Source organism: Microtus ochrogaster, chromosome 1 (genome assembly GCF_000317375.1).
Source record: "Microtus ochrogaster isolate Prairie Vole_2 chromosome 1, MicOch1.0, whole genome shotgun sequence".
Taxonomy (NCBI): Eukaryota; Metazoa; Chordata; class Mammalia; order Rodentia; family Cricetidae; genus Microtus; species Microtus ochrogaster.
Genome location: NC_022009.1, coordinates 104,502,909 through 104,526,909, shown reverse-complemented (window position 1 = coordinate 104,526,909; position 24,001 = coordinate 104,502,909). Strand labels below are relative to the sequence as shown.

Genomic DNA, 24,001 nt, shown 5'->3' with positions numbered 1-24,001 from the left:
CTTGCACATCGGCAGATCTGATGGAGTCATCTTCTCAGTTGAGGTTCTGACTCTAGTTTGTGTTAAGATGACAACGAAACCAACCAGCACAGAGGTAGATGACGGAACAGAACTCGTGGAGGTGTCAAATGAACAAATGGGTTAGGTTTACCAACCAGGTATGGTAAGCCCGCGTCAGCAATTCCAGCACTTGGGATGCTAAGGCAGAAGAAGCGTAATTTGGAGGTTGGCTTGGGCTACACAGGGCATCCCAGACCAGTCTGGGTTATAGAGTGAGACTTTGTCTCAAAAGCAAACAACACAAAGTGGGCGAGCTTTGGAATATGAATGTTGGGAGATAAGCTTCTTTGAGCTTGCCTTCTTGACAATACAGCTCATTAAGCCTTTCTGCAGTTTTTATTTTATTTGAAATGATATAGGTGGACAAGACTGCCCTAATACTGGCTAGGTAGTTAAAGATGGCCTTGAACTTCTGATCCTCTGCCTCCACCTTTGGAGTTGTTGAGAGTACAAGCAGGCACCACCATGCTGAATTTATGTGGTGCTAAGAATGAAATCCAGAACCTTCTTTGGCTAGGCAAGCATTCCACCAACTGAGCTATTAATCCCCACCCCTGCATTTTAAATGAGGCCCATGCAGACCCATGTAGAAAAGTCTCACATGTCCAGGAGGAGGAGGAGGAGGAGGAGGAGGAGGAGGAGAAGTGGGAGGAGGAGGGGAGGAGTGGAAGGAGGAGGAGGAGAGACCCAGCACAGTCTTTACTCACAGTAGCGTGCGGCCTCAGAGTTTAGCTCCCTGCCTGTTTCTATCTGGAAAATCAACAAGCATGGACAGAAGTCGTGTGGTCCAGGAGCTGGGCACTGATGAACAGCGGGATGTGCACATGCTCATAGAGACTTCAGCATCCCAGTGCTCTGTTGAATTAATTGCTTTCAGGCAAAGAAAATTGGATCTCCGGGTGGAAATCCATTAATAGAAAGTGACCAAAGGACTTGATGCTTCAGAGCACATAGACCAGGGAGTCAACTGGGCCCTTGGATGTCTGAGTAAAAGGCACCCATCTCGACTGAAATACCGTCAGGCGTGGAAGGAAGCCCAAGCGTGGAAGGCTCCCGTTCCAGAATTCCTTTATATGACTGTGACAGTTGTTCACAGAGACTTTTACGATTATCTGTGACTAGCACTCATAGAAACCAAGGTCCTACTCATTCATCTGATGGTTTCTCAGGCTGAGAGGGAGTTGAGAAGAAAGATTAAACGGGGGGTGGGGAGTCTAAGGTAAAATTCGTCATGGGAGGAGGCGATGTCCCCACACAGCTCGCCTTTGGGAGTGGGGGCTACACAGGGCTCCTAAAGACATAAGAGGTGAAACTTTGGAAGGAAGGGGATGCTTTCCTCTGCGCCTAAAAGAAACCTCAGCCCCACCATATACCCCCACCAAAGTTCACCGCACCACACCTGCCTTCCCCAGATGGGGCTCCCGCGCAAACGCCTCCACATCCTCCAGCCATGGTGTAAGCTCCTCCCTCGTCAGAGCCTGGTGCTGTCCTAGCGCCTGAGCGCCCCGACTGCCAGGCGGCTGGGAGTGGGCCCGGCTCTCAGCCATTGGTCGCGCGGCCCCTGAGGGCGGAGGGACGCCGCAGAGCCGGGCACAGCCAGGCGGGTGCCCACTCCCACTGAGCCCGCCGCCCGTGCGCTCTGATCGCGTCCGCTCGCTCGCGGTGCATTCCCTGGGACCGCCCGGCGGGCGCGCAGCTCCGAGGCTGGGCCGCCGCCCCACCCCAACGCCAGAGTCCAGATCCGCAAGTCAGTGAGCCTGGGCACAAGCGTGGGGAATTGAGACGTAGGGGGCAAGGAGCAATGGCAGTGGGTTCGTCCCCAGAGAGGGCCGCCGGATGCCCCACCTAGGGTGGCAGTGGGACCCCTTAGCTTTGGACTTCATTCCCCCGTCTCTCCTGGGACTACTTGAGATTTGGCTCCTTGCTGTGGAACACCTTTGAATCTTTCCTTTTTGTAGCTGGACGCATCCTTAGGGTCCTGAAGCAGGCCCTGCAACCCAGCTCTCAGGGTCTTAGGGACACACAGCCAGCTACAGCTGGATCCACCTGGGGCCCAGTTTGCAATGTCCTTGGCCCCTGAATGACCTGCGTGGTTCCCTGCACGGGGAGTCAGGAAAGTCGGCCCTCCAGTCCACCGCGGCAAAGGTTAATTCCGCTGCCTACTGTGTACACTTTGAAATACGTTTCTGGTGCCTTTTGTGTGGGTTTTGCGGCGTGTGTGAGCTTTTCTTTATTTCTAGGGTCATTTGTTCCTTCCTGGGGAGTCGCCACGCAGACATTGACGGCTGGCATTGCTCTGTGCTGTATTCGCTTGAGTCCTTCTCACCTGTCTTCAGTGGCTGCAAATCCGGATAAGTTTTTCCCTGGCGCTGAGCACTCGGGTTCCCGGGCGGAGCTTTCTCTGGGTAAGTAAATGCACCCTCAATCCTTCGCTTTCCCAGGATGCGAGAGACTCTGCCTGCAGCCCTGCGCCTCCCAGGCAAGAGAAAGGTTCGCAGATTCTGGGCAAATGTTTGAATTCTCATTAAGACGGAATAATAGGCAATGTGCCCCCTCCCCTCGAGAGCAGAGAGACACATTCATTCTCAGAAACGTCTTGTTGAAAACCAAGACTATGCCTGTGCGCTTTGCGTGCCCAGATGTCTGGTCCCCCGGGCTCACTCGGGTTTGATGCCAGGTTCCAATGACGGGGTCTATTTCTTAATGTCCTTCCTTTTCTCTGCCGCTTTATTTTCCTGGGAGAAAACGTTCTGCGGAAGCGCTTCAGTTCGGAGGCTTTTAACTGGCAGCCAGATACTTAGAGATGGTCAGAGCCTCCGTCATGGGCATGGTTCCCCTTGCAGGTACCCATGACAGGAGAATGGGCAGCCATCGGGTCCAGCCAGGAACCACTCCTAAGGATGTTTAGTCTAGGGTGCTTTTCGCTTTCTAGTTCCCTGACTCGCTGTTCAGACAACGGAAAAGAGGAAAGATTGTTGAGTCTTTTCTTAAAATACTTTCTTTTTGCGCCATCCTGCAATACATCTTCCTTAAAACTGTGTTAAGGATTATATGTAATTGTCTTAGTGGGCCAACTAGACTATAAATAAGATTACTTTGTGACCTAGCCCATAGTAGGTCTTATATATGGGTCTGTAATTGAATGTGCTTCATTTTTGCTAGAGAGAGGTTTCTTGTTCCCCCCTACCACATACACCCAAGGCACAACCTTTATCAAGAGAAAGTTGAGGTGCTTGTGAGTGAAGTTGCCCTGTGGGACTACGCCCTGATCACCTTGACATGCTGGGCAAAGGGGAGATGGAGAAAGGGTTGCCTGCTTTTCTAATACTCTGGAGCCACTGAGCTCTAGGAAGTGGGTAGAGTATTCCATTTTGTGTTTTTAGCTGGGGGGGGGGACTTACTTCTCGTGTTTATTCCCCTTCGAAATACAAAGTTCAGAAAAGCAGCTCAGAGCACAGTCATGACTGTCACTGAAGAAGCTTGGTGTAAGGTAAGATAGATTCTGGTCTCGCTTGCTCTTGGTCGGCTTAGCTTAGCATGTTTACTAGACATGTGTGAGGTGCACAGCTCTGTCCGGTGTTGAGACAACGGCCATGCTGTTGTGCACACCACCGATGGGTGCATCTGCAAGTTTCCTGAATTCCTCTTCCTGTCTTCCTTTATTCTATTTAATGAGGCAGATGAGCGATAGTGGAGATGATTGGTCACCATGATGAACTGTATAAGAGAGCTACTGAATAACCTTGGGGTTGCCATTCATTGTAAGAGTAAAGATGGGCCCATCTCAGGTAAAAATTCTCTCGTTCAGCCTCTATTTCAAGCAGGATCAATTTGGACTTCATCTGATAAAAGTTCTAGACTCACACTTTTCCCTACGCTTGTATTTTACCATCCCTGTTTTATACAGTGAATTTTACATTTAACATATTATCAGGAAGAAATGGCAAGAGTGGATCATATTGGTAGGTATTATCACATTAACTGCATTAATAAAAGGTATACACCTGAATTTTGTTAACTCTTATCATTGCTCATGATGAAAGCTAAAGGAAAAGTAACAAAGCCTTTTGGTTGGTTCATAGATTAGAAAACCCAACAATGGTGCTCAGGCTGTAAGTGCGTGAATAGGCAGGACCCCTTTCAGATAATATATTCGTGTAAAGGACCCAAACAGGCTTAGGTGAAGTCCTGGGCAAGCATGCATGGTTTGTTTTTGGTTTAAATTCAAGAAGTCTATCTAGGCATCCAGGATGGCATGAGGCAGAGCCAGAGTCTGGTCCTGAGTTCTGATTCTAATGTTTGGGATGTGACCACAGGGTATAGCAGTCTGAGGCCAGCTGTCCCTTGACGCCAGAATTCCTTCCTCAGGAGTTCTCTAGGGATGTGACCATGGCCATTCCCACACTCTGAGTCCAGTTTATCATTTAACCAAGCTTGGCAGTGAGAACTGGGAGAGAGAGAGAGAGAGAGAGAGAGAGAGAGAGAGAGAGAGAGAGAGAGACTGATTCCTAACATTCAGGAAATCATATCTACATTAACAGCATCTCTGGTTTGAAATGGTACAGCCCCACCCAAAACAGCATGAATATGGCAGAGATCTGAATTCTCACTAGGAACTGAACGTGTCATTGTGCCATTGGCACATCCAAGTTCTTAACTGCGAATTTCCCATCTATTGTCTCACTTTAAGATATAAACTCAGTCTAGGTTGAAGTATGTGTTGGGGAGATGGTTGTTTGATATTGATAGTTTTGCCAACAATAATGAAAAGCTCTGATAAATATCGGCTTATAAGAATTACTAAAGAAATTCCTTAAAGAAGGTAAGGGACCGAATTCAGCTTCAGGTGGGAAACAGAAGAAAAGATGGCTACAATCCCCAATTTTAAATTAGAAAGCCAGGATGGTGCCCACGGTAGCCCACTAACTGCTGTGCTCAAATTGAAAGATGCCCTTCCATTTGCTTTACAAACATAGCCTTCCCTTTCTTCCTTAGCTGTCTGCAATGACTGACCAGATAAAATCCCAGATTTGTAGGTGACTAACAAAAACCACAATTGGTTGTGAGGATGTATGTGCAGATCTTACTCTGTATCTCAATGCTTAATTTTATTGCTACAAATAAATTCTTTATAAAACGTAGGGGAAACTCATGCATATTCTGAGTACTTGCCATTCTGAGTAACTATGATTTTATACAGGATCACTTATTCATTCAGTAAATATTCTTCTGCTTGTAAAAATAGGATTTGGGTTGTCTCTCCAAGAAGCTTCAAGTTTCTTTCTTCTTTCACTCATTCATGCAATTGTCTGGCAGATAATCATTGATCCTGTACAGGTGTGCTCTGTTGGTAGCAAGGTAAGTGGAACGTTGCTCCTTCCATCTAGGGATTCACAGCCCATCAAAGCACACAGACATGCAGATATAGCTGGCATACTGAAATGTATAAATGCTTATGGAGAGAATATAGAACACAGTTTGAGAATACAGAGGAGGGAAGCAGAAGTTTGCATGGAGAAAGTAGGTGGAGATTATGAGATTAAACCTAAGTGCTGAAAAATTAATTGGGAAATTCTTAGCAGTTTGGTATGCCTGGAACATCTTTCTTAGATGTAACGGGGGCGGGGGGGGTTATGATGGAAACGTAGCCTACGACATATAATATAGGACAAACCATGTCTGTTTAGATTTCTTAGTCAAGATGCTGTAGGAAACATGTGCACAAGGAAACAGTCTTTTCTAGACACAACAGGACAGACACACGTGGGCTCACAGATACTGTGACAGCATGCATAAGACCCGCACAGGCTCAAGCCAGACCAGTCCGAGCACAACATGGGAAGTGGGCACAAAATATCCCCACCACGAAGCAAAGAATAGCTTATGGGAGAAGGAAAATCAGTTTTCTTCCATGGAGTGCCACTGGGAATCTCAGCCACACTCCAAAGCAGGCCCCAGGGCTGGGCGTGTTTGGCCAACACAAAACAAACTCCATGTTTTTTAAGGGCATTTTTTATTTCATTTTTTTTAAAGAGAAAGAATACGATGTGGCATGAGTTGTGGTGTTGGAAGATGGGAAAGAATATGATAAAAATCTACTGTATAAAATTATCAAAAATAAATGAGGGAAAATAAATGTGCACCGACTGTATGCACATAATGTGCACCGACTGTATGCACATAATGATCTTTTATCCTTCCCCTGTGTATTTCATAATTAATGACTGTTTATTGAATGAATGTTGAAAAGCATTGCTTTTCTGAACTAAAACAAACAGCCTTCACCCTAATTTCTATGATAGACTTTTTTTAAACTTTAAGTTACTTTTAATATCATTGTCACCTGTCCCCCTAGAAACCATTTGTTTCTGCTGAAGACTTCTTTGTACTTGAGCAGCTCATCACACTCAGTTCAAAAGGGATGTGTTTGGCTCTATTTACTGGTAGATTGCTATACTAATTCTTAATATACAAAATTCTTAGTGAACATATTACACATACGATATATGTGGCTGTTACTCAGAATTAGGCTTCTTAGCAATCGTGTTCTTGGAGACCCATCATAAAATCCGCCGTCTGTAGATTGAGATGTTGTATTAGTTATCACAAGGTAGATGACATGTCAATAATAAAACTCATAAGGAGTGTTTAGCCACTGTTAATGTTCAGTGCCAATAGCATCAGCAAGGGCTAAAGGCAGTCGCTGTGCTCATTCAGGGACCCTTACACACAGTCACTGCCACAGAGTGGGGCATAGCAGCTCTTGCTCTGGTCACATGTTCCTACATTTCATTAGCTCTAATCAAGTGATATGACAGCCACCCTAAATTCAGACAGAGTGAGAACACTACAACAGACATAGAAGGAGGGACATAATCGGAGCATTTCCTCACTGATGACTTCCTGTCTCAAAAGATCTCTCTCCCATTTTCAGCCTCCTGAAAAAAAAATAAATATAATGAACATAGAACATGAAGACATAGGGACGGAGATGGAGATTCCAACTCTGCCTCAAGTGCATGAGTGACGTGTAGCATCATTTTATAAAAAGTAAAAATAATGACTACCTTTAAGAGTCATAAAGATGGAAAGAGACATAAACTGTGTCCCCCTTCTCCCCCTCTCCCTGTACTTTTTCCTCTTCCTTTCTCCCAGAACTTGTACATGTTGCTTACCAGCAAATTCTCACAGCTAGCTTCCATGCGGTACTGCTGTTTTCCCACCGATTTGTCTAGCTTTTCTTTCTTCTAGAGGCATCCAGGCTTTCCCTCCCTCTTCCTATCATTGGATTGCCCTTCCACACATCCCCTGCCTCTTCCCTCTATGTCATAACTTTCTTCTTCATGATATATCCCTACATGCCAGCTTTCAACAACAAAACAAGAAAGAATGAAGAACAGGTAATTGTGATTAAATGCGCATCTCTGACCAAGACTGTTTTTATGACTAGGACAAGGCAATGAGCTTGTAGAAAAGATTATTCATTATTTCCTCTCTCAAACTGTATTTGTTTATAGTTTAGAAAAATATATAACTATTTCGCATAGGTCACCTATACAGTAGCCTTGTTTTCTGCAAATAATTTTCAGTTATTTTTCAATGTTGCCTTCTTTGATGTCAAAGTTGAAGTACATTCTAGGGGAACTGAGCCAACACTTGCTTTTCTGCTTCCATATTGCATTTGCCGGAGCGTGGTCTTGAGTTATTATCTAAAATGATAAGAAGCTGTTGAGGGCTTGAGTTGCTCCCACAGTCTATAGCTAGCCTGGTGTATCATTTATTTTGTTCAGTGTTACAAGGGATATGTCGATATTCTTTGTAAGCCAGACCTTTGAGCTCACTCTGCAGGATGTAGAGGGGAGGAAGGCAAGTTCTACTACCCTGTTCTCACACATAGGATGAGTAGGACCTCAGAAGTCCCATGGGGAAACATACTTCCCTAGTGAAAAGCACAGAATCCTCTATTCCCTGCTATTCTGATCTCCATAGAGATCCAGGGAAGAGAGTATCTATCCTCTTGTAGGGATGGTGGCATTTGTAATCTACATCTGAACTCCAGCTTGTCCAGTCTTCATCATTTAAGAGTACCTTTTTGCGCTCTTGTGTGACCAGTGAGGGCTGGAAAGCCCACTTCTCCAATCAGTGCTCCCAATTATTCACAACTGTGTTTGCAATTGACTAGATTCAGTTTACAAATCGTTTACTGGCTCCTGGTTTCAAAGAATTCTGAGCCTGGACTGTAGAAGACATTGTAGGATGATGTGGATGATCCAGGAGGTGCTCCCCACTGTGGGACTGTGAGAAGCATAACTGCTTTGGTCTGTGAAACTTGCTGTTTGCAGCTTGTGTGCTTTATTTGGCTGCCTAGGTAACGGCTCTATTTCTGTCTCGTTTATCTACTACTGTTATTTCCCAGGTCTCTACTTTGAACCTGGACCTTAGTAGCTATTGTGGGCTTTCCACAAGCCTCTCAGAGTCCACCTGCTCTGTAAGACTGGGATGTTTTCATAGTACTGCCTTTGCCTGGGTATTTAAGCTATTGGAGAGATATCTGTGGCTGCCTCTGAATATGACGGATGACAGAGGAACATGCCTGGATTCCTTTACCCAGAGGATCCACAGGACATTCATTTAGGAGGATAGTAATGGAAATGAATTGATGAGAAAGGCTCGCTGGTTTCTGGTTCCCCTACAGGATCCCTTTACCAGGAACCATCCCGCAATTGCTTACTGAGACCACCTGTGAGATAAGGGTCATCCTGAGCTAACTAATGGTAGCAGCAAAAGGTTGAGCGTTTTGATGCTTACTGAAGCCTCATGCTTTCTTTAGAAACTTCTAACGCTTTGGCTAAATTTTAGATTATTATTCTAAGCATATTTTCTTGCGATCTTTCAAATAATTCGTGAAAAATTGCAAGAGTCTTAACAGTGACCATCCATATAGCCTTAGATGGGAGCAACCAGTTGTTAATACATTGACACATTTATTCCGTCATAATTCTATGCATACGTACATGTGTGCACTTTTGTGTTACCTGAAGGTTGCTAATGGGGTTAGCTATTTCAACATAATATTTCCTGAGAATCTTTCTTATTTTCTTAACATTTCATTTGGAAATTTACTATTGATATAATCTAACATATTATATCAAATTCCTCAGTGTCTTGGGTCATATTATAATTTTAGTTCAGACTGGCCTTGAACCTATGATCCTCTATGTACTATGGGGATTATAGATATGTTTCACTATCTTGGATCCTTAATATCCTTTATAACAAAGCTTTTTTAAAAAAAATTAATTTATCTTAGATCCATCAAAAATTCTGCATTGCATTAAGGGGGATAAATGTGGAAAACTGGGTCTTTCTCTCATTGCTCTCAGTATTCAGAAGGCATAAATCATGTCATATGACCAAAACTGAATGCTTCCAAAACTTAGCCAGTACAAGCTAGCAATTACTAAGCATTATTCTTTTTAAATACCCACTTTTTTCTACAAAAAGCTTCATCACGCTTTGAGGACTAGAAGAATGGTGAGATTTATTTGACAAAATTCATCTGGATGTGTTACACTAAATACTTGGCTAATATCCAGATAACATGTGCAATTTGTATACTATATAATCAACTAAGTTCTCCTTGTGGCTGCATTACAAGCAATGATGGCTCTTTAACTCAAGCAAATGTTACAACGAAGTTTTATGTTTAAGCCAAAGACTCTGAGCTGGGATCCCTATAGAGAAATGAAAGATACATAGCATTTTATACACCCTTGTGACGCTTTACTGTCTGAGCTGCAATCCCTATAGAGAAATGCAAGCTACGCAGCATTTTATACACCCTTGTGATGCTTTGCTGTCTGAGGCTTCACTTTAAACAAATGCAGGGATGCATTTATAAAGATACGGATATGAAAAGCACCTGGCTAACTATTTTGTTAATGCTGGGGCTCGCTAGACAAGCTGTGTCATCACGTGGTTTTCAATGTGTGCATATATGCATGGCTTTATGGATGGATTAGATTTTAGTCTGCAGCATATTGGAATGAGCAAACCCAGAAAATTGGCTATATCAGATAATTTGCATTCCTTTCTTCTCTACGCCTCAATTATCTAGACATTTCTAGTGGATATTAATTTGGGATCTTGGTTAGAATGAACGAACCGTGCAGTGTTCATACATTCTGTAGGTTGGAAACACACGCACAGGCCACACACACACACACACACACACACACACACACACACTCAAATAATAATAAACATTTATAGACCCACGTTACAAACAGAGGCACATTCGTTGACTACCTTATCTTGCATGTCTATGAACATATAGTGAAGTGGAATGAAGAAGGGAAGGGAAGGGGATTGGGATCACAGCAGGGCAGGAACTGGAAAGCCTGTCTGTGTGTATGAGGAGGGAGGTCGTGGGGTGACTGAAAAAGCAGGGTAGCATGGGCAGGGGGAGGGATGACAAGTCACATTGTCCTGTTCTCAGCAGCCCGCAGCAGCTGCCCCTCTCTGAGGGTGAATTGATCATCAGCAGTACAAACAGTCACTTCCCAAGCTCTTCCCTGTTCCCCTGGAGCAGTCTAGGGGACACGCAAAAGCTCTGAAGCTGAAGCATAGCTGGCATTGGGTGTAAAGAATTTTAAAGCTGTTTCAATCTCAGATCTGTGACAATTACAAACCCTACATGAACAATTTTTTCCTATATATTACACTAGATAAGGAACCAGTCTAAGCATACCTTCACAGGAAAAGCATACACTAAATAGAAATTATTTTACAGTTATGGTTACCTGCACAAGACTTGCTCAGGTTGAGGATGCGATCTCCAGTCCTAATTTCATAACTGAGGAGTTACTGGCAGTTAATAGCTGTGGAGGGAGGGACAGGCATTATTCTTTGAGGATGTGGCCACTGGTAGGTGTCCCATGATCCAGCAAGTGACCTCCCGTTCATGCACTAATCAATTGGACTTAGTAGACAAGCACTAATTTGGTTTAGTGTGTTATCAAAAGAAGAAAGAAGACTTGAAGCTGGGATGGAAGCATGTTGGTGCAGATACTGGGGGAGGTAGGAAAAACGGGGGCAGAGATCATATTGCATACAAATATGAAATTCTCAAAGAATAAAAATTATTATAAAATTATTTTAATTGAAGAGATAAAATGCAGCATAATAAGAAAGAATAGAACTTCCTTCACGCCTACCACAGCATGGCTTAAGTGAATTCTTAAAAACACATCCAGATTGTATAACAGTATGTAAGACTTCTTGTGTACTAATGATAATGCTATGGTATAAACAATCCTAGAAACTTTAAGGACAAAAATTGTCTTTCTGAGCACACCTCTAAAAACTGGAAATAATCAGACTTGCGTCTGAGGAGAAAACAGAACCGAAAGCCCTCATTAAAACTGGAGTAGCATTTTGAAAGGCAACCTTGGCTTTGACATCTTCTTCTCCAGATTTGTTACAATTTTACCTGTGATCAAGTCATTACTTCCCTGTGTGCTTTTTTTGTAAATGATCCCTTTAGCTGTGACCTTTACTCCCGCTCCCAAAAGTGACGTCCATCACTCTGCTACTTCTTAACTAGTGTTTCATCTGACCTTGAAGTCACCACTTTTGTCATTTTGACGTAGTTCAGTCACCCCGTGCAAAGTGGGCCCACTCACAAGTGTGGGAACTTTTCTTCTTGGTCGTTTCCCAAACACCATGAAAGAACATTACAATGCTATGCCTGGAACAGCCTCTATGTTGGCTTTATTTTTTTAATCTAGGCAGTTGCCTATTTAAATCACCTACCCATCTTATTCCAAGATTCTAGTATTTTGGGAATGATTTTTTTTTTGCCAAGACAGTGATTTAGACATAAAATCTTTTTGTGGAACATGAACACACTAAAAATTTATCTGGAGTAATAGTTTCATTTTTCCCCTAAAAAAATTTCATATAAATGCAAAGGACTTACACCTAAATGATTTTTGTGAATGTAGAAGATAGAAAATTAGACTATATTCCCTTTGCAATGTTTTCATGGTTTTATAACATCTCTGAATCAATTCTGCTTTGTATATCAAAGAAGTATGCTTATGATATTTATCTTAATTGAATAATTTCTAAAGTAATTAGGATAAAATACATTGCCTAACAAAGCAGTATTGATCTTATTTTTATTCATTTATTGTTATTATTATGTGTGTTTGTGTATGTGTGTGTGTGGCTGCATTTGCACATGAGTGCAGTGTTCGAGGAGGCCAGAAGTGTCACATCCCCTGGCAATGGAGTTACAGATAGTTGTGAGTCACCTGACATGGGTGCTGAGAGCCAAACTCAGATCCTCAACAGGAGTGGTCCATGCTCCTAGCCGCTGAGCCATCTCTCTAGCCTCCACATCCATTCGCTTGAGCACTCATTCGCTCAGTCATTTCCGAGTAAACATTGGATTGACTCCAAAAATACCTTGAGTAGATAAATGATTTGGCTGAGAGGGAGACACTGAAGATGGATTGGGTCCACAGCTGTTGTAGAACTGATTTGAAAAATAAGCCACTGACACGAAGTTTTCACTTCAATGTTGCCAAAGTGCAATAAGGAAGTTTTCTGTTCATTCACTTGACCTGTGAGAGCAGAGGACTGTGCGTTTTAATTTTCCACTGCACTCTGTCCAATAGGGACCCCTGAATTCCAGTGCACTGCTCATAGCTTCCAGTCCCTTCTGCTAAGGTTCCTTCTAGGTCAGTGGATCTCAATGCTCTTAATGCTCTGACCGAAAGTTCCTCATGCTGGGGTGATCCCCAACCAAAAATCTTTTTGTTACTATTTCATAACTATACTTTTGCTACCATTATGAATCATAATGTAAATATTTTTGAAGAAAGAGGTTTGCCAAAGGGGCCACAACCTCTGGTTGAGAATCACTGCTCCAACCCAATGGCTGATAGCCCCTGGATGCAACTGGGTTCCTTAGCTGGATATCAATTTGTATTGGACAGATACAATGAGTCATGATGAGCGTTCATACAGAAGTCTGCTCACATACTGTTCTGATAAGTAAGAACAGTTCTCAGATGGGAAAACAGTGGATGGCTGAATCAGCTTTGGGTAAGCATAGCTCATTAGGTGATAAACTTTACCTTGATGGCTGCAAGCCTAGGTCTGTGTTTGCCATTGAATGCAAATAAGGCTTTTCATTTAGACAAAGTGGTGAAGAGAATTACAGTCAACACCAGTCTTCTCTCTCTCTCTCTCTCTCTCTCTCTCTCTCTCTCTCTCTCTCTCTCATCTCACACAACCTAAAGGCCAAGGCAACAAGAAAGAATGAGAGAAGAGTTAATTACACAAAATGGGAAGGGATGGTGGAAATGCAAGGTCTTACATAATACATCCTTCTTTCTAATAAACGGCTTTGCTCAGATCTTGGAGAAAAATCTCTTCTGGATTCTGGCAATAGTAGTTCCTAACTGTTCAATGGGAGAAAGATAACTGATACATCACCTGAAACAACCAACTGCATTACAGTATTTAATTGTACATCTGGGCAGGAAGGTGCCACTCACCTGAGCACCTTCTCACACAGCCCTAACCTTCCAAGGCCTTGGGAGGATCACCTTTCCGTCTAACCCAGCAGGACTTGATACTGGTGACAGGCTGCCATAACTTTGTTGAGCATAACAGCTAGAGAATGGTTTAAGGATTGGCTGCAAGGATACAGAGTAGTCTGTCCCTGTTTTCCACAACAACAAAACTTCTTACCCACATAGAAATTCAAACAGCAGCCTCAGAGCCCAGCACAGAGCCTATACCACAATGGAGGTTGGCTGTCAGGCTGGATTTCACAAATCACTGTGTTAGAATTCAGGGCTGTGTCAAGTCTCTGCTCTCACGCCACCCCTCCTCCACATATCTCATCATGTGAGGTGTGAGAGAAGTCTTGAGATGAGGGAGGTTCATTCCAAACCATCACAATGGAGGTGTATGCCAGCTCTCGGGAACTAAGGCCGGGGAATTGTACATTCAAAGCAAGCCTGGGCAGTATAGTGAGATTCTATCTCAAAAGATAGAGAAAAAAAATTAAACTTACACTTTTTATAACCATCTCATGGGAAAAAAGTAGCCACTATCTATGAGAGGCTGGGCATGGTGCCAAAGGAGTAAACAAACCTTGTCTTATTGTGCAGTCCCACCATCCCCCGTATCACTGAGCTCGTGGAGAGCATGGCAAGTTCCACCTTGCTGGCTTAATAGATCGCTCACTACCCTTGGAGTGTTTCTTCCCAGAACAAGTTTTTATTCCAAGAAACAAAGAAAGATGTGGTTAGCCATGAACTGTCTCAGTTGCCTCAAAAAAAAAAAATCTGCTATCTGAGAATGACTCTGAAAAAAAAATCAAAATCTTATTCTGAATCTAAGTATGACTCTCGATAAGAGACTGTTGTCGCTGCCCCAAGGCTATGCATTTAAGATGAAACCCTTTTCTTCTTTGCTTAACCTCATCTGTGAAAAAGAGCAGGGAAGGGCCATCCTGAAACACTCTCCTGTGATTTCTTTTCCACCGTGCCACCTGCCACAGCATTAAACGAGGATGGGTATGGCCATCACCAGCATTATACACTTGCCACTGGATAAACCATTCGCCAGACAGAGGATCTGCCAGCTTTTCTTAAAAACTCCAATAGGGAAATGAGAATTGATGTTACCAAATTAAAATCAGCTCCAACAATGCATGCACTCAGTTGTTTCGGAGTAGAACAATGAGATCAGATGTAGGTTGCTGTCATTTTACATTAAGAAACAATCTGGAAATGATTCTCAATTTGCAATATTAGGAAGATGGCTTTCAAGGCAGAAAATATTTTACTGTAACATTGAATAAAGACAGAGAGATTTTTCTGCTTTTATTTCCCACCATTATCCTAAGGCCACACAGGAAACCGATAGCTTCTTAGTATTTTCTATGAACTGTTCATAGACAGCTGAGGCTTCCAGGGCAGAAGGTAATCTTCGGGACGTAAAAAGGTCTTCTCAGGACCATTACCCTTAAAAGAGAGATCTCTGTCATAACAGCAGTCTGTAGATACTTATCAGCCTTACCATGGTACTATGGTAGCATGGCCCGTACTTTCAACATAAGAAAATGATACTAATTTGAGTGGCAGAAAAAGTTTGAGAGAAAACCAGCCAATTCCAGCTAAACTTATGACCTCATGTTAAACCTGTGAGGCTGGCAGAGACCTCAAAAGCACCACTTGTCTCTCAGGCCTGTAGAAGGAACTCCCCACTTACTGGTGTTTTACCTGGGAAGGTCTTTTTTTTTCTTTCTCTCCTGGGGTGATAACAGGAACAGAACTATCTTAGTGCAGGCCTGCCTGGAGTGGTAGGAAGACAATCATTACGGCACAAACAGGAAATAACTGATTTCTCAAGACAAGTTCTGCATTGGGTGTATTGGCACGGTCCTTTCACCCTGAGACACACAAGAGCCTGTCCCAAAACAAACTCGACTCGAACTGTAGCCTTGTCCACGGTGGAGTGGCAGCTAGGAGCCAATTGCCTAAGTCTTGTCATTTGACTTTTTCATACACTATTGAGGAAACCCAGGACACAATTCAAGCATGGTTCTAGTTCTCTCACCGCCTAGCTATGCACCCCGAGTAAACCTCAGGGTCTTTGCACCTCAATTTCTCATCTGCAAAATGGGTGCTATCCCTACCCTACCTTCTCTGGAAAGTGTTTTGGGGAACAGGAGGTGCCCAGTCCTTACCTTCTTTGCTCATTCCAGAAGAGGAATAGGGGCCTTATGACCAAAACAACAGAAGAATGAAGAGCAGATGGTAGGCGGTGGGGATTCACAGATTCCTGAAGCTGGGACTTATCTGCTACCTACAAATCTCACTCCTGTCAAATTGTCTATGCATCTCCTCGTTCTGTAGCTACACTTTGGTTGTGCCAGGACATCTGGGGTACCTTTCTGCTATCGTCTGTCGGGCTTCTATACTAATTCTCTCTTCTTGCGTCATCCTTCCTCTGAGACCCCTTAACTTTAGTCCCCAGAAACGAATGGCTGGATGATGGAAGTGCTGTGTGGAATGGCTGGCTGCCACCAGGCCGGGGTGACACATTTGTGCTCCCACTACAACTTCTTTTGTCATTTTTACTTTGAAAAGATGGTTAGGAGCCTGCAGAAGCCTAATAGAATTAAAAACACCAGGCATAGCAGAATGAGAAGTGGGAGTCTAATTATTTTAGGAGCTAGTAAGACATTGTTGCTAGCCCAGGTTGAGGCACTCAGCCAGACTCATTACTCTGTGTAAAACCTGACAAAGACAACCCTTTCTGAGGTGTCCCTGATCCAGGGACTGCCAGTCCTGGCCGCAGCAGCAAGTACCATCCACTTAAAGCTTCTGTCGCTTAGATTTGGAGAAGAGAAGAAGGGGGCGGGTTCTCCGGTAAAATGTGGGACAGTGTTTAGGAGGGAAAGCCAGGGACGGAGTGGATGTCATGGTGTCACCTCAGTTAACCATACTTAAGTAAGATGTAGAGACTTAAGAGAAAAGTAGCCTCATGCCATAAGGAGCTAGGAAGAGCTCTTTCATGGACCTGAAGAAAGTTCTGGAATTTTTCTACCTGGAGGGATATTCTTTATTAAGGCTATGTCTCCCACAAAATGAAGGCCCTTTCTTTGCTCCAGAGTAACATGAAAGCACTCTATTTCCATACTCCTTAGAAATACACACACACACACACGCCCAAAAGAGCCTATTTAGTGTTTCTCTTATGAACATGTGTTTAGGGCTGAACACTTGGAACTGAATAATTCAGCGTACTCAACTGTGAAGAAGACTCACTTTTCTCTCTCAGCAGCCATGGACTGCCTTCAGCTAGGGTTGGGGCCTTAAGAGATTTCCCCATCTATGCTGGCAAGTCAACTGGTGTTGCCGTTGTGTGGGTCCTGGTTAGGCAGCCACACTGTTGGGATTTCATGGGTGCAGCTTCTCTGTCACGTATAGAAGACACTGCCGCACAGCAGATGTTTCTGCTCCCTTTTCTGCAATGTCCCCGAACCTTAGGTGTACAGGCTTCACTATAGAAGTAACAACTCTGACTACGTACACCATTGCATACACGGATTCGCTAGCATTTGACAAGGTTTTTGGGGTCTCTGTGATTGCCTCTGAACAGAACTATTCTTAAGGAAACCCCATGCCTGTTTCCTCGCACCATAATGGCAGCAAGCCTGCTCCTTTTCTACCTTCCATATTAATTCACTCTAATTATCCCAGTCCTCTTACGACTTTCCATCAGTTGGCAACCACGTAAGCACGATACTGAAAATTTCTCTCTTCTGAAAGTTAAGGTTCCAGTGGAAGGGTAAGGCATGGTGGGTAATTTGGGTCTCAAACTGAAACGTCTTGCTCTCAAACCCTGTACAGTCTCCATTATTCAGAGGCAATCTGACCTTAAGAAAGAGAATCACAGCTGGGCAGTGGTGGCGCACACCTTTAATCCCAGCACTTCGGAGGCAGAGGCAGGCGAATCTCTGGGAGTTCAAGGCCAGCCTGGTCTACAAGAGCTAGTTCCAGGACAGGAACCAAAAGCTACAGAGAAACCCTGTCTCGAAAAAATTAAAAAAAAAAAATTCTGTCAAGAAAGAGAATCACATAAGAATGAGCCCTGATCTCATGGCAAGAAAGTTTTATTAAGAAATCAAAATGTTAAACAAAAAGAACACCTTGGGTCCTGTGTTTGTCAGGAGTGGGCTGGGTGTAGCCTGTGTGGGGTTGATTTTTATGGAGGAGGGAGTTTTGGATCTGAACTTTGGTTCCCATCTCAGAGCATCCACTTGGAGTATCGAGTAGAATCACAATGGAAGACATCAGATGTATATTTTTCTTTTTACTTTAAGTACCTTGGAGAAACCTGGCATCTAGGATCCTGTGAAGGGAAAATTGAAGCTCATTTTACATCTCTTTTATAATAAAAAAGACATAAACATTGCTTGTCTCTCAGGGAATTGCTTCATTCTTCCCCCTCCCTGGTGGGTTTCATAATTAAGCCTCACTGAAAGAAAAACTAAAAGACTCGGTGACAGATGTGTTATCTCCTGACAAGTGCACTGAGCTGTGCCTTTGTTATTTCTACAGTCTCTGCGGACAGCTGATCCCAATGCTGCCTTTGTTTAAGGACCAAGACGTTTCACTGCGCTGATGTTCCGGACTGCGATCTCTGCTGCTGTCATCATGAAAAAGCAATGCCAATGCCATCGATCCTGAGCCCAGTGTGAAACTTTCGAGTGCACCTACTCACGCCTGCCTCCCCTGCTTGTAGAGATGTCTGGGGCTGACCCTTCCTCTGCATTTGCAGGGAGTGTGGAGAACGGAACCTTTCTGGAGCTGTTTCCCACGTCGCTGTCCACATCTGTAGACCCGTCCTCGGGCCACCTGTCCAACGTCTACATCTATGTGTCCATATTCCTCAGCCTCCTCGCCTTCCTGCTTCTGCTGCTGATCATTGCTCTCCAGAGGCTGAAAAACATCATCTCCTCCAGTTCCTCCTACCCAGAGTACCCAAGTGATGCTGGGAGCTCTTTCACCAATTTGGAAGTCTGTAGCATCTCCTCTCAAAGGTCTACGTTTTCAAACCTCTCATCATGAAGGAAATGGAAGGACAGGCCAAGCGATCATGGCTTTGGTTTCTCCAGGCAGAAGGAGCTGCTGCTGCATGAAAGAAATGATCACTCTGGTAGCTGTGTTTCCCGCTTTCATGTTTTATTTCTCTTCTGCTCAGGATGTGTTCTGTTTGTGAGAGGAGGAGCCAATGCTGACAGAAATGTACGTAAACCTTGAGGTGTGGGATTCCACCCAAAGTTCTTGGCCAGCCTGGAGGCTGGTCGGCACTGTGTTGGACACCACAGACTCAGCTGAGTGGACCTCTGGGGATGCTGGGTAGAGGCTCTTCCAAAGCCCTGAGACTAACTAAGCCAGCAGAAATGGAACAAAACAAGAAGGCTAATATTTTCTGTATTTAAAAGATAAGGCAGAGATGATATATAAGAGACGAGAGAGAGAAAGAGAAACTTAGATTTCACACACACGTTTCCAAATGGAGGTTAAAATAGGCTAGATGTTTTTCTTTAATTTCACCTTAGCAAATGTCACCCATGATGAGAAGTCATTCGGGAACATTCTGGGGGAGTCAAAAGCTTCAATGGCACAAGGAATGTGTGTCGTGATGCAGCTTGCTCTGCGTTTCTGCTCCTGGGTTTTCTCTTGGCTCGTTTTGCAGTCCTAATGCTCCCCAGCTCTCCGGAATCCTTGGTGACAGTTGCTGCCGCTGTTACTAAACGAAGCTCAGAAGAGGCACAATCTCCTCACTATCTTTTCCATCCAGTAGGAATTAAACATCGAGAACTCTCTGTTCAGTTGTATTTCATCTAGTAATACTCTTAGCGGCTGTGTGATCCTTCGCTGAGTTCGTCTCTAAAGCCTTACTACGGAATAGCACTGTCTCTACGGAGGCAGGCATATTTGCTCCTGTTAGTTTGCAAACCTTAGGGACTATATTGCTAATACTGTACCACACTCTGTGAACATGACGAGCCTCTGATAATTTCTTTGTGTTGACAAAATACTCTGCACTGAGGTTCTAGGGTGAGAGCTTATACTAAAAGCTGCAGACATTGCAACTGGGTCGCTGCAGATCCTTCAGGGCTGCTGGAAGGTACTGCACTGAGGCCAGGCATGGGTGTCCATGCGACGAAGCATGGCGGTAAGCACAAGCATGGTATGTATAGTGTGTGCAGGGGATCGGGCAAAGCCAACCACAGCTCCTTGTGGATAGGAATTTAAACCCAAATTTTCAAATAAACTATCCACAGCCTGAACACTGAGTTGAGGACCCTTGAGTGCCACTGTGCCAATATACAAGTCTTTCTGGGACAAACCCTACTCAAAATATTTACTAATCTTAAACACTGGAACTCCAACACAAATCCCAGGTGGACTGTCAGGCTTTGCCATGCAGAGGTTTGAAAAGGAAGATCAAAAGTTGTTTTCTTTGTTTTGCTTTACAATCAAATCAGGACACATTTAGCTGCTTATATATTGAAACCATTCACAGACATAATAGGACCGGTACAGATGCTGCCCTCAAATGTGCAGTGAAAATCTTGCCTCTGCTGTCACTTAAAGTGTAGAATCTTAGACTAGAGAAGTTCTCCCTTTGGGGTGGTTATAACCATTCTCTGAGTACCATGGGCACATGTATATGTGTAACTATGTACACACAGTGTACACACACACAAACACACACACACACACACACACACACGTCTGCACGTGTTTCCAGGGAAATGTTGTGTGACCACCATCAGGATTATAGAAACACCTGTAATGTCATTTCGACACTTTTGATTATTCTTGTACTATTTTGGTTCTGAGGTTACTGGGTAAAGAGATCTTAATAAACACAAAGACAAACATCCCATTTGACAGACAGCCTGGCTAGGTATTGTCCTGTGGAGGTGATGTTATATTCTTTTCTCCTGGAATAGATTCAAGGACTTTAGACAGGCAAACCACATGAGTCAAAGCAGGCGTCCTCCCCGGCCACATGATTCTTTCTCCCTGTGGTAACTGGTTAATTACCAGCAAGACTCAAAGATGGAAAATAGGTGTCACCACTACACACTGTACAATCTGAGATGAGTTTGCCTTGTTGAGAAAGTTCAGAGAGACTAGAGAGCAGGAATATGAATAAAGAAATGGAGTCTGTTGGAAACCTGGCTTCTTCTTTTGTTCAGCAATTTACTCTCCCTAGAAAAGACACTTCACCTGAGAGTTCTAAGTAATAGTTACATATTAGCCATGTGATAAATGCCTATGGGGACGGGAGAGATGGCTCAGGGGATAAAAGGGGTTTGCTACTCTTCCATAGAACCAGAATTCAAGTCCCAGCACCAGTGTTGTGTGGATCACAACCACCCGTAACTCCAGCTCCAGGAGATTCAGTGCCCTCCTCTGGCCTCAGTCACACACACATACACACACACACACACACACACACACACACACACTGCACAGACGAACATTTTATTTAGTGTATCTATGGGATGTATGGACATGTTTATAGGCGTATCACCCCTGCTTTTCTCTAAAGGAGGATAAACAATGTTTGACCTAGTGCCATTCTCTCCTCCTCACTCCCTCTTGGCAGTGGGGGAGTCTCAGATTGGCCTATTGAGAAGAATCATTTCACAGGAATACATGGAAATTCTATAAGTTCCTAACAAATCAAGCATCTAAAAATCACAGAAGGCCCCAGGTACAGAGGAGGAGGAAGAGAAGGAGAAGAAGGAGGAGGAGGAGGACGAGGAGGAGGAGGAGGAGGGGGGAGGAGGAGGAGGAGGAGGAGGAGGAGGAGGAGGGAGGAGGAGGAAAGTGTCCCTCTTCTCCACACGTCCCTGGAGTAAGGCAGTACTCCACATACATGTAGGGCTCACATACACTTGGGAAGAGAACTTTCCTCTCGGGCACTGCCCACCTGACATCAGTGTCTCCGATTTGAACAGTGACCCCTGCCACCCATTCACAGACCCACTTCAGCCTCCTCTTCTGCCCTTCCTAAGCATGGGAGAATGCTGCTACCGTGATGGGTTTGGAGGAAAAGACAGGTGAGCAAGAGCCTATCTCTCCCATCAAATCCCTTTGTCCCTACAACTCTACGTTCACGAGATGAAGCATGTGTAGCAGGCTAGAGGATTGAAGGATTTATATGATGAGGGAAAAAATGTACATTGTATACCAAGACACTCCCACATCCTGAAGGAGAATCACAAAATGACCGGACAGTCAAATCTTCAAAGACAGACCCCAGGTTCGTTGATGCCCTGCCTTGTCACCAATACCAGGTCCCACCTTCCCATTCTCCATTACAATGTCCCTCAGGGATGCATCTCCATCAGTGCACAGCTCCTCATCCTTTAGCTAAGCTGTGTATCCAAGAGAGATTGGTCCATGTTGTTTGTCGAAAGACCAAGGGTAAGACACCACCTCAATTCCTAAAGTCGTCTCGGCTCAGTTTAACCCAGCCTTCCATGGCAAACAGAATGCTACTTCCCCTCATGTATCCTTCCATCTCAAAACCATGCCCAAGGCATTAATACTTTATGAAATGCTCCCTGTTCGTACTGATTTTGATTATGACTCTGACCATTCTTCTGACAGCAGAGACCACAACAAACCATCCCAAATGTAGGGTTTCTTCTTCTTACCTGGAGTCCACAGTCTGAAGGAAGTATGCCATCCTGAACACTATAAGAAATGGTTAGCTAGTATTTGCAAAATAGATGAATGCATCCTTTGGTACTGAATAGAACAGACAGATATAGTTCTTGCTCTCCTGAAACATACAATCTAGTGAAGGAAGGACTCAGAAGAATATGAAAAAGAAATATATACAGTTGTAGTGTCCTTGAGTGCAACTGAGAAAAAGCAGTTGTGAAGTGACAGACCCCAAGGGCAATTCACTTAGGAAAATGCTTGAGAGGTGTCAGAAAGAGTGTTCTCTGGAAAGGGAAGAGAATACACAAAATCACTGTAGTAGGAAGAGCCTTGGCTCTTGCAAGCAGAACCGTTAGTGCTGGAGTCTGAGATGTGATGTGAGGAGGTCCAGGTCAAGCAGGGGCTTGTAAATTTCATGGCTGAAATTTCTTTGTGGGAAAGTGACCAAAGATGGATGAAAAGTGCTAGTCAGATGCATGCTGGGTGGGATACGGGAGTGAGAGGAGCGTTCTGTCTGATACAAATACCTGCTCATCTTCTAGCCATGAAGACAGCCTGAGCTGAGAGGGAGCTTCTCACACAGCCCATTCCGCCTACACTAATTGTTTCCAATCCTACCACCCCCCTCTCTCACACAGATAAACACACACATGTGCATGCACCCACACTCATGCACACACGCACGCACACACGCATGCACGCACACACGCGCACATACACCTTCTTACACTCCCCCCTCCTCTCCTGACTTGTCCCCATTTGGCCCTTATTTAAAGTCTTTCAATCATTTTCAGTGCACACTGGGACTCACTCTTACTCCAGTATTTTTAACATATTGTATGACTAACGCTCTAACAAAACTCTAATGCCACAGTAAAGTTGCAGCATTAAAAGTCTTGCAAAAATCCCATTTCTAAACAAGTTTTTGTCCTTTGTGCCCTAGAAAGCCCACCCCTTATGATTCCCACCTCCTGTAGCTAGATGATATTTTGAGATGTGCTCTCCTTGGCTATTTAATTACTGCCTGTTAATTACTCTAACCTTCTTAGAATGTGGGATCAATCTATACAGGTGTTTAAGCCCCTAAGCTCCAGGTGTTCCCTCTGTGATCTCATAAAACATGTTCTGAGGCCCCAGATCTTGATAAAAATGAGGAAGCAATAATGTCTTTAAATGCTGTGTGGATTCAGAGACAGCCATATGTGAACTGGTACCCCCACTGTTTAGTACATGGTAATATATGCATGTGTGAAGCCAACATCACTTTGAACATTTGGCTTTGGGGGTTCGAATCTTCCCACTGGTTTCTTCTTACCGCCAACTCTCTCTGGTTTTCTCCACCTAATTCCTCTCCCCTTCTTTCTTGGCAACCCTAAATTAACCTTTCACATGCTGAGCCTTCTGCCCTGCTGACATCTTCTGGCTTAGCCTATCACTAGTCTGCGGCCCCAGCATAGGTATATGGGGAAATACAGGGAGCTTTCTAAAGCCCTTTCTCCCAAGGGATCCGCCCACTTATTCAGCCTATCCCTTCCCACGGACCATAGGTGATATTCATGGGTCTCATGCCAGCAGAATTGGCGAGGAAATATCCAAACTCAGAGGTCTGTTGAGTGCCCTGCGGTTCAGAAAGCATCACCAATGTGCTGGAA

The 24,001-nt window shown here is 44.1% G+C and overlaps 1 protein-coding gene across 3 annotated transcripts; it reads left to right on the top strand.

The window, feature by feature from the left end:
- The first annotated feature begins 1,475 nt into the window (after positions 1-1,475).
- On the top strand, positions 1,476-21,010 carry Sertm1 (serine rich and transmembrane domain containing 1). Of its 3 annotated transcripts, XM_026789415.1 has the most exons (4): positions 1,476-1,807; positions 2,019-2,205; positions 2,301-2,465; positions 18,213-21,010. In XM_026789415.1, the coding sequence occupies exon 4, from the start codon at positions 18,399-18,401 to the stop codon at positions 18,720-18,722; it is 324 nt and encodes a 107-aa protein (XP_026645216.1). In that variant the 5' UTR covers positions 1,476-1,807; positions 2,019-2,205; positions 2,301-2,465; positions 18,213-18,398; the 3' UTR covers positions 18,723-21,010. The 3 variants fall into 3 exon arrangements, with proteins under 3 accessions (XP_026645216.1, XP_013203497.1, XP_005344042.1); XM_013348043.2 differs by lacking the exon at positions 2,019-2,205; XM_005343985.3 differs by having other exon boundaries at positions 1,476-2,205.
- Positions 21,011-24,001: the final 2,991 nt, after the last annotated feature.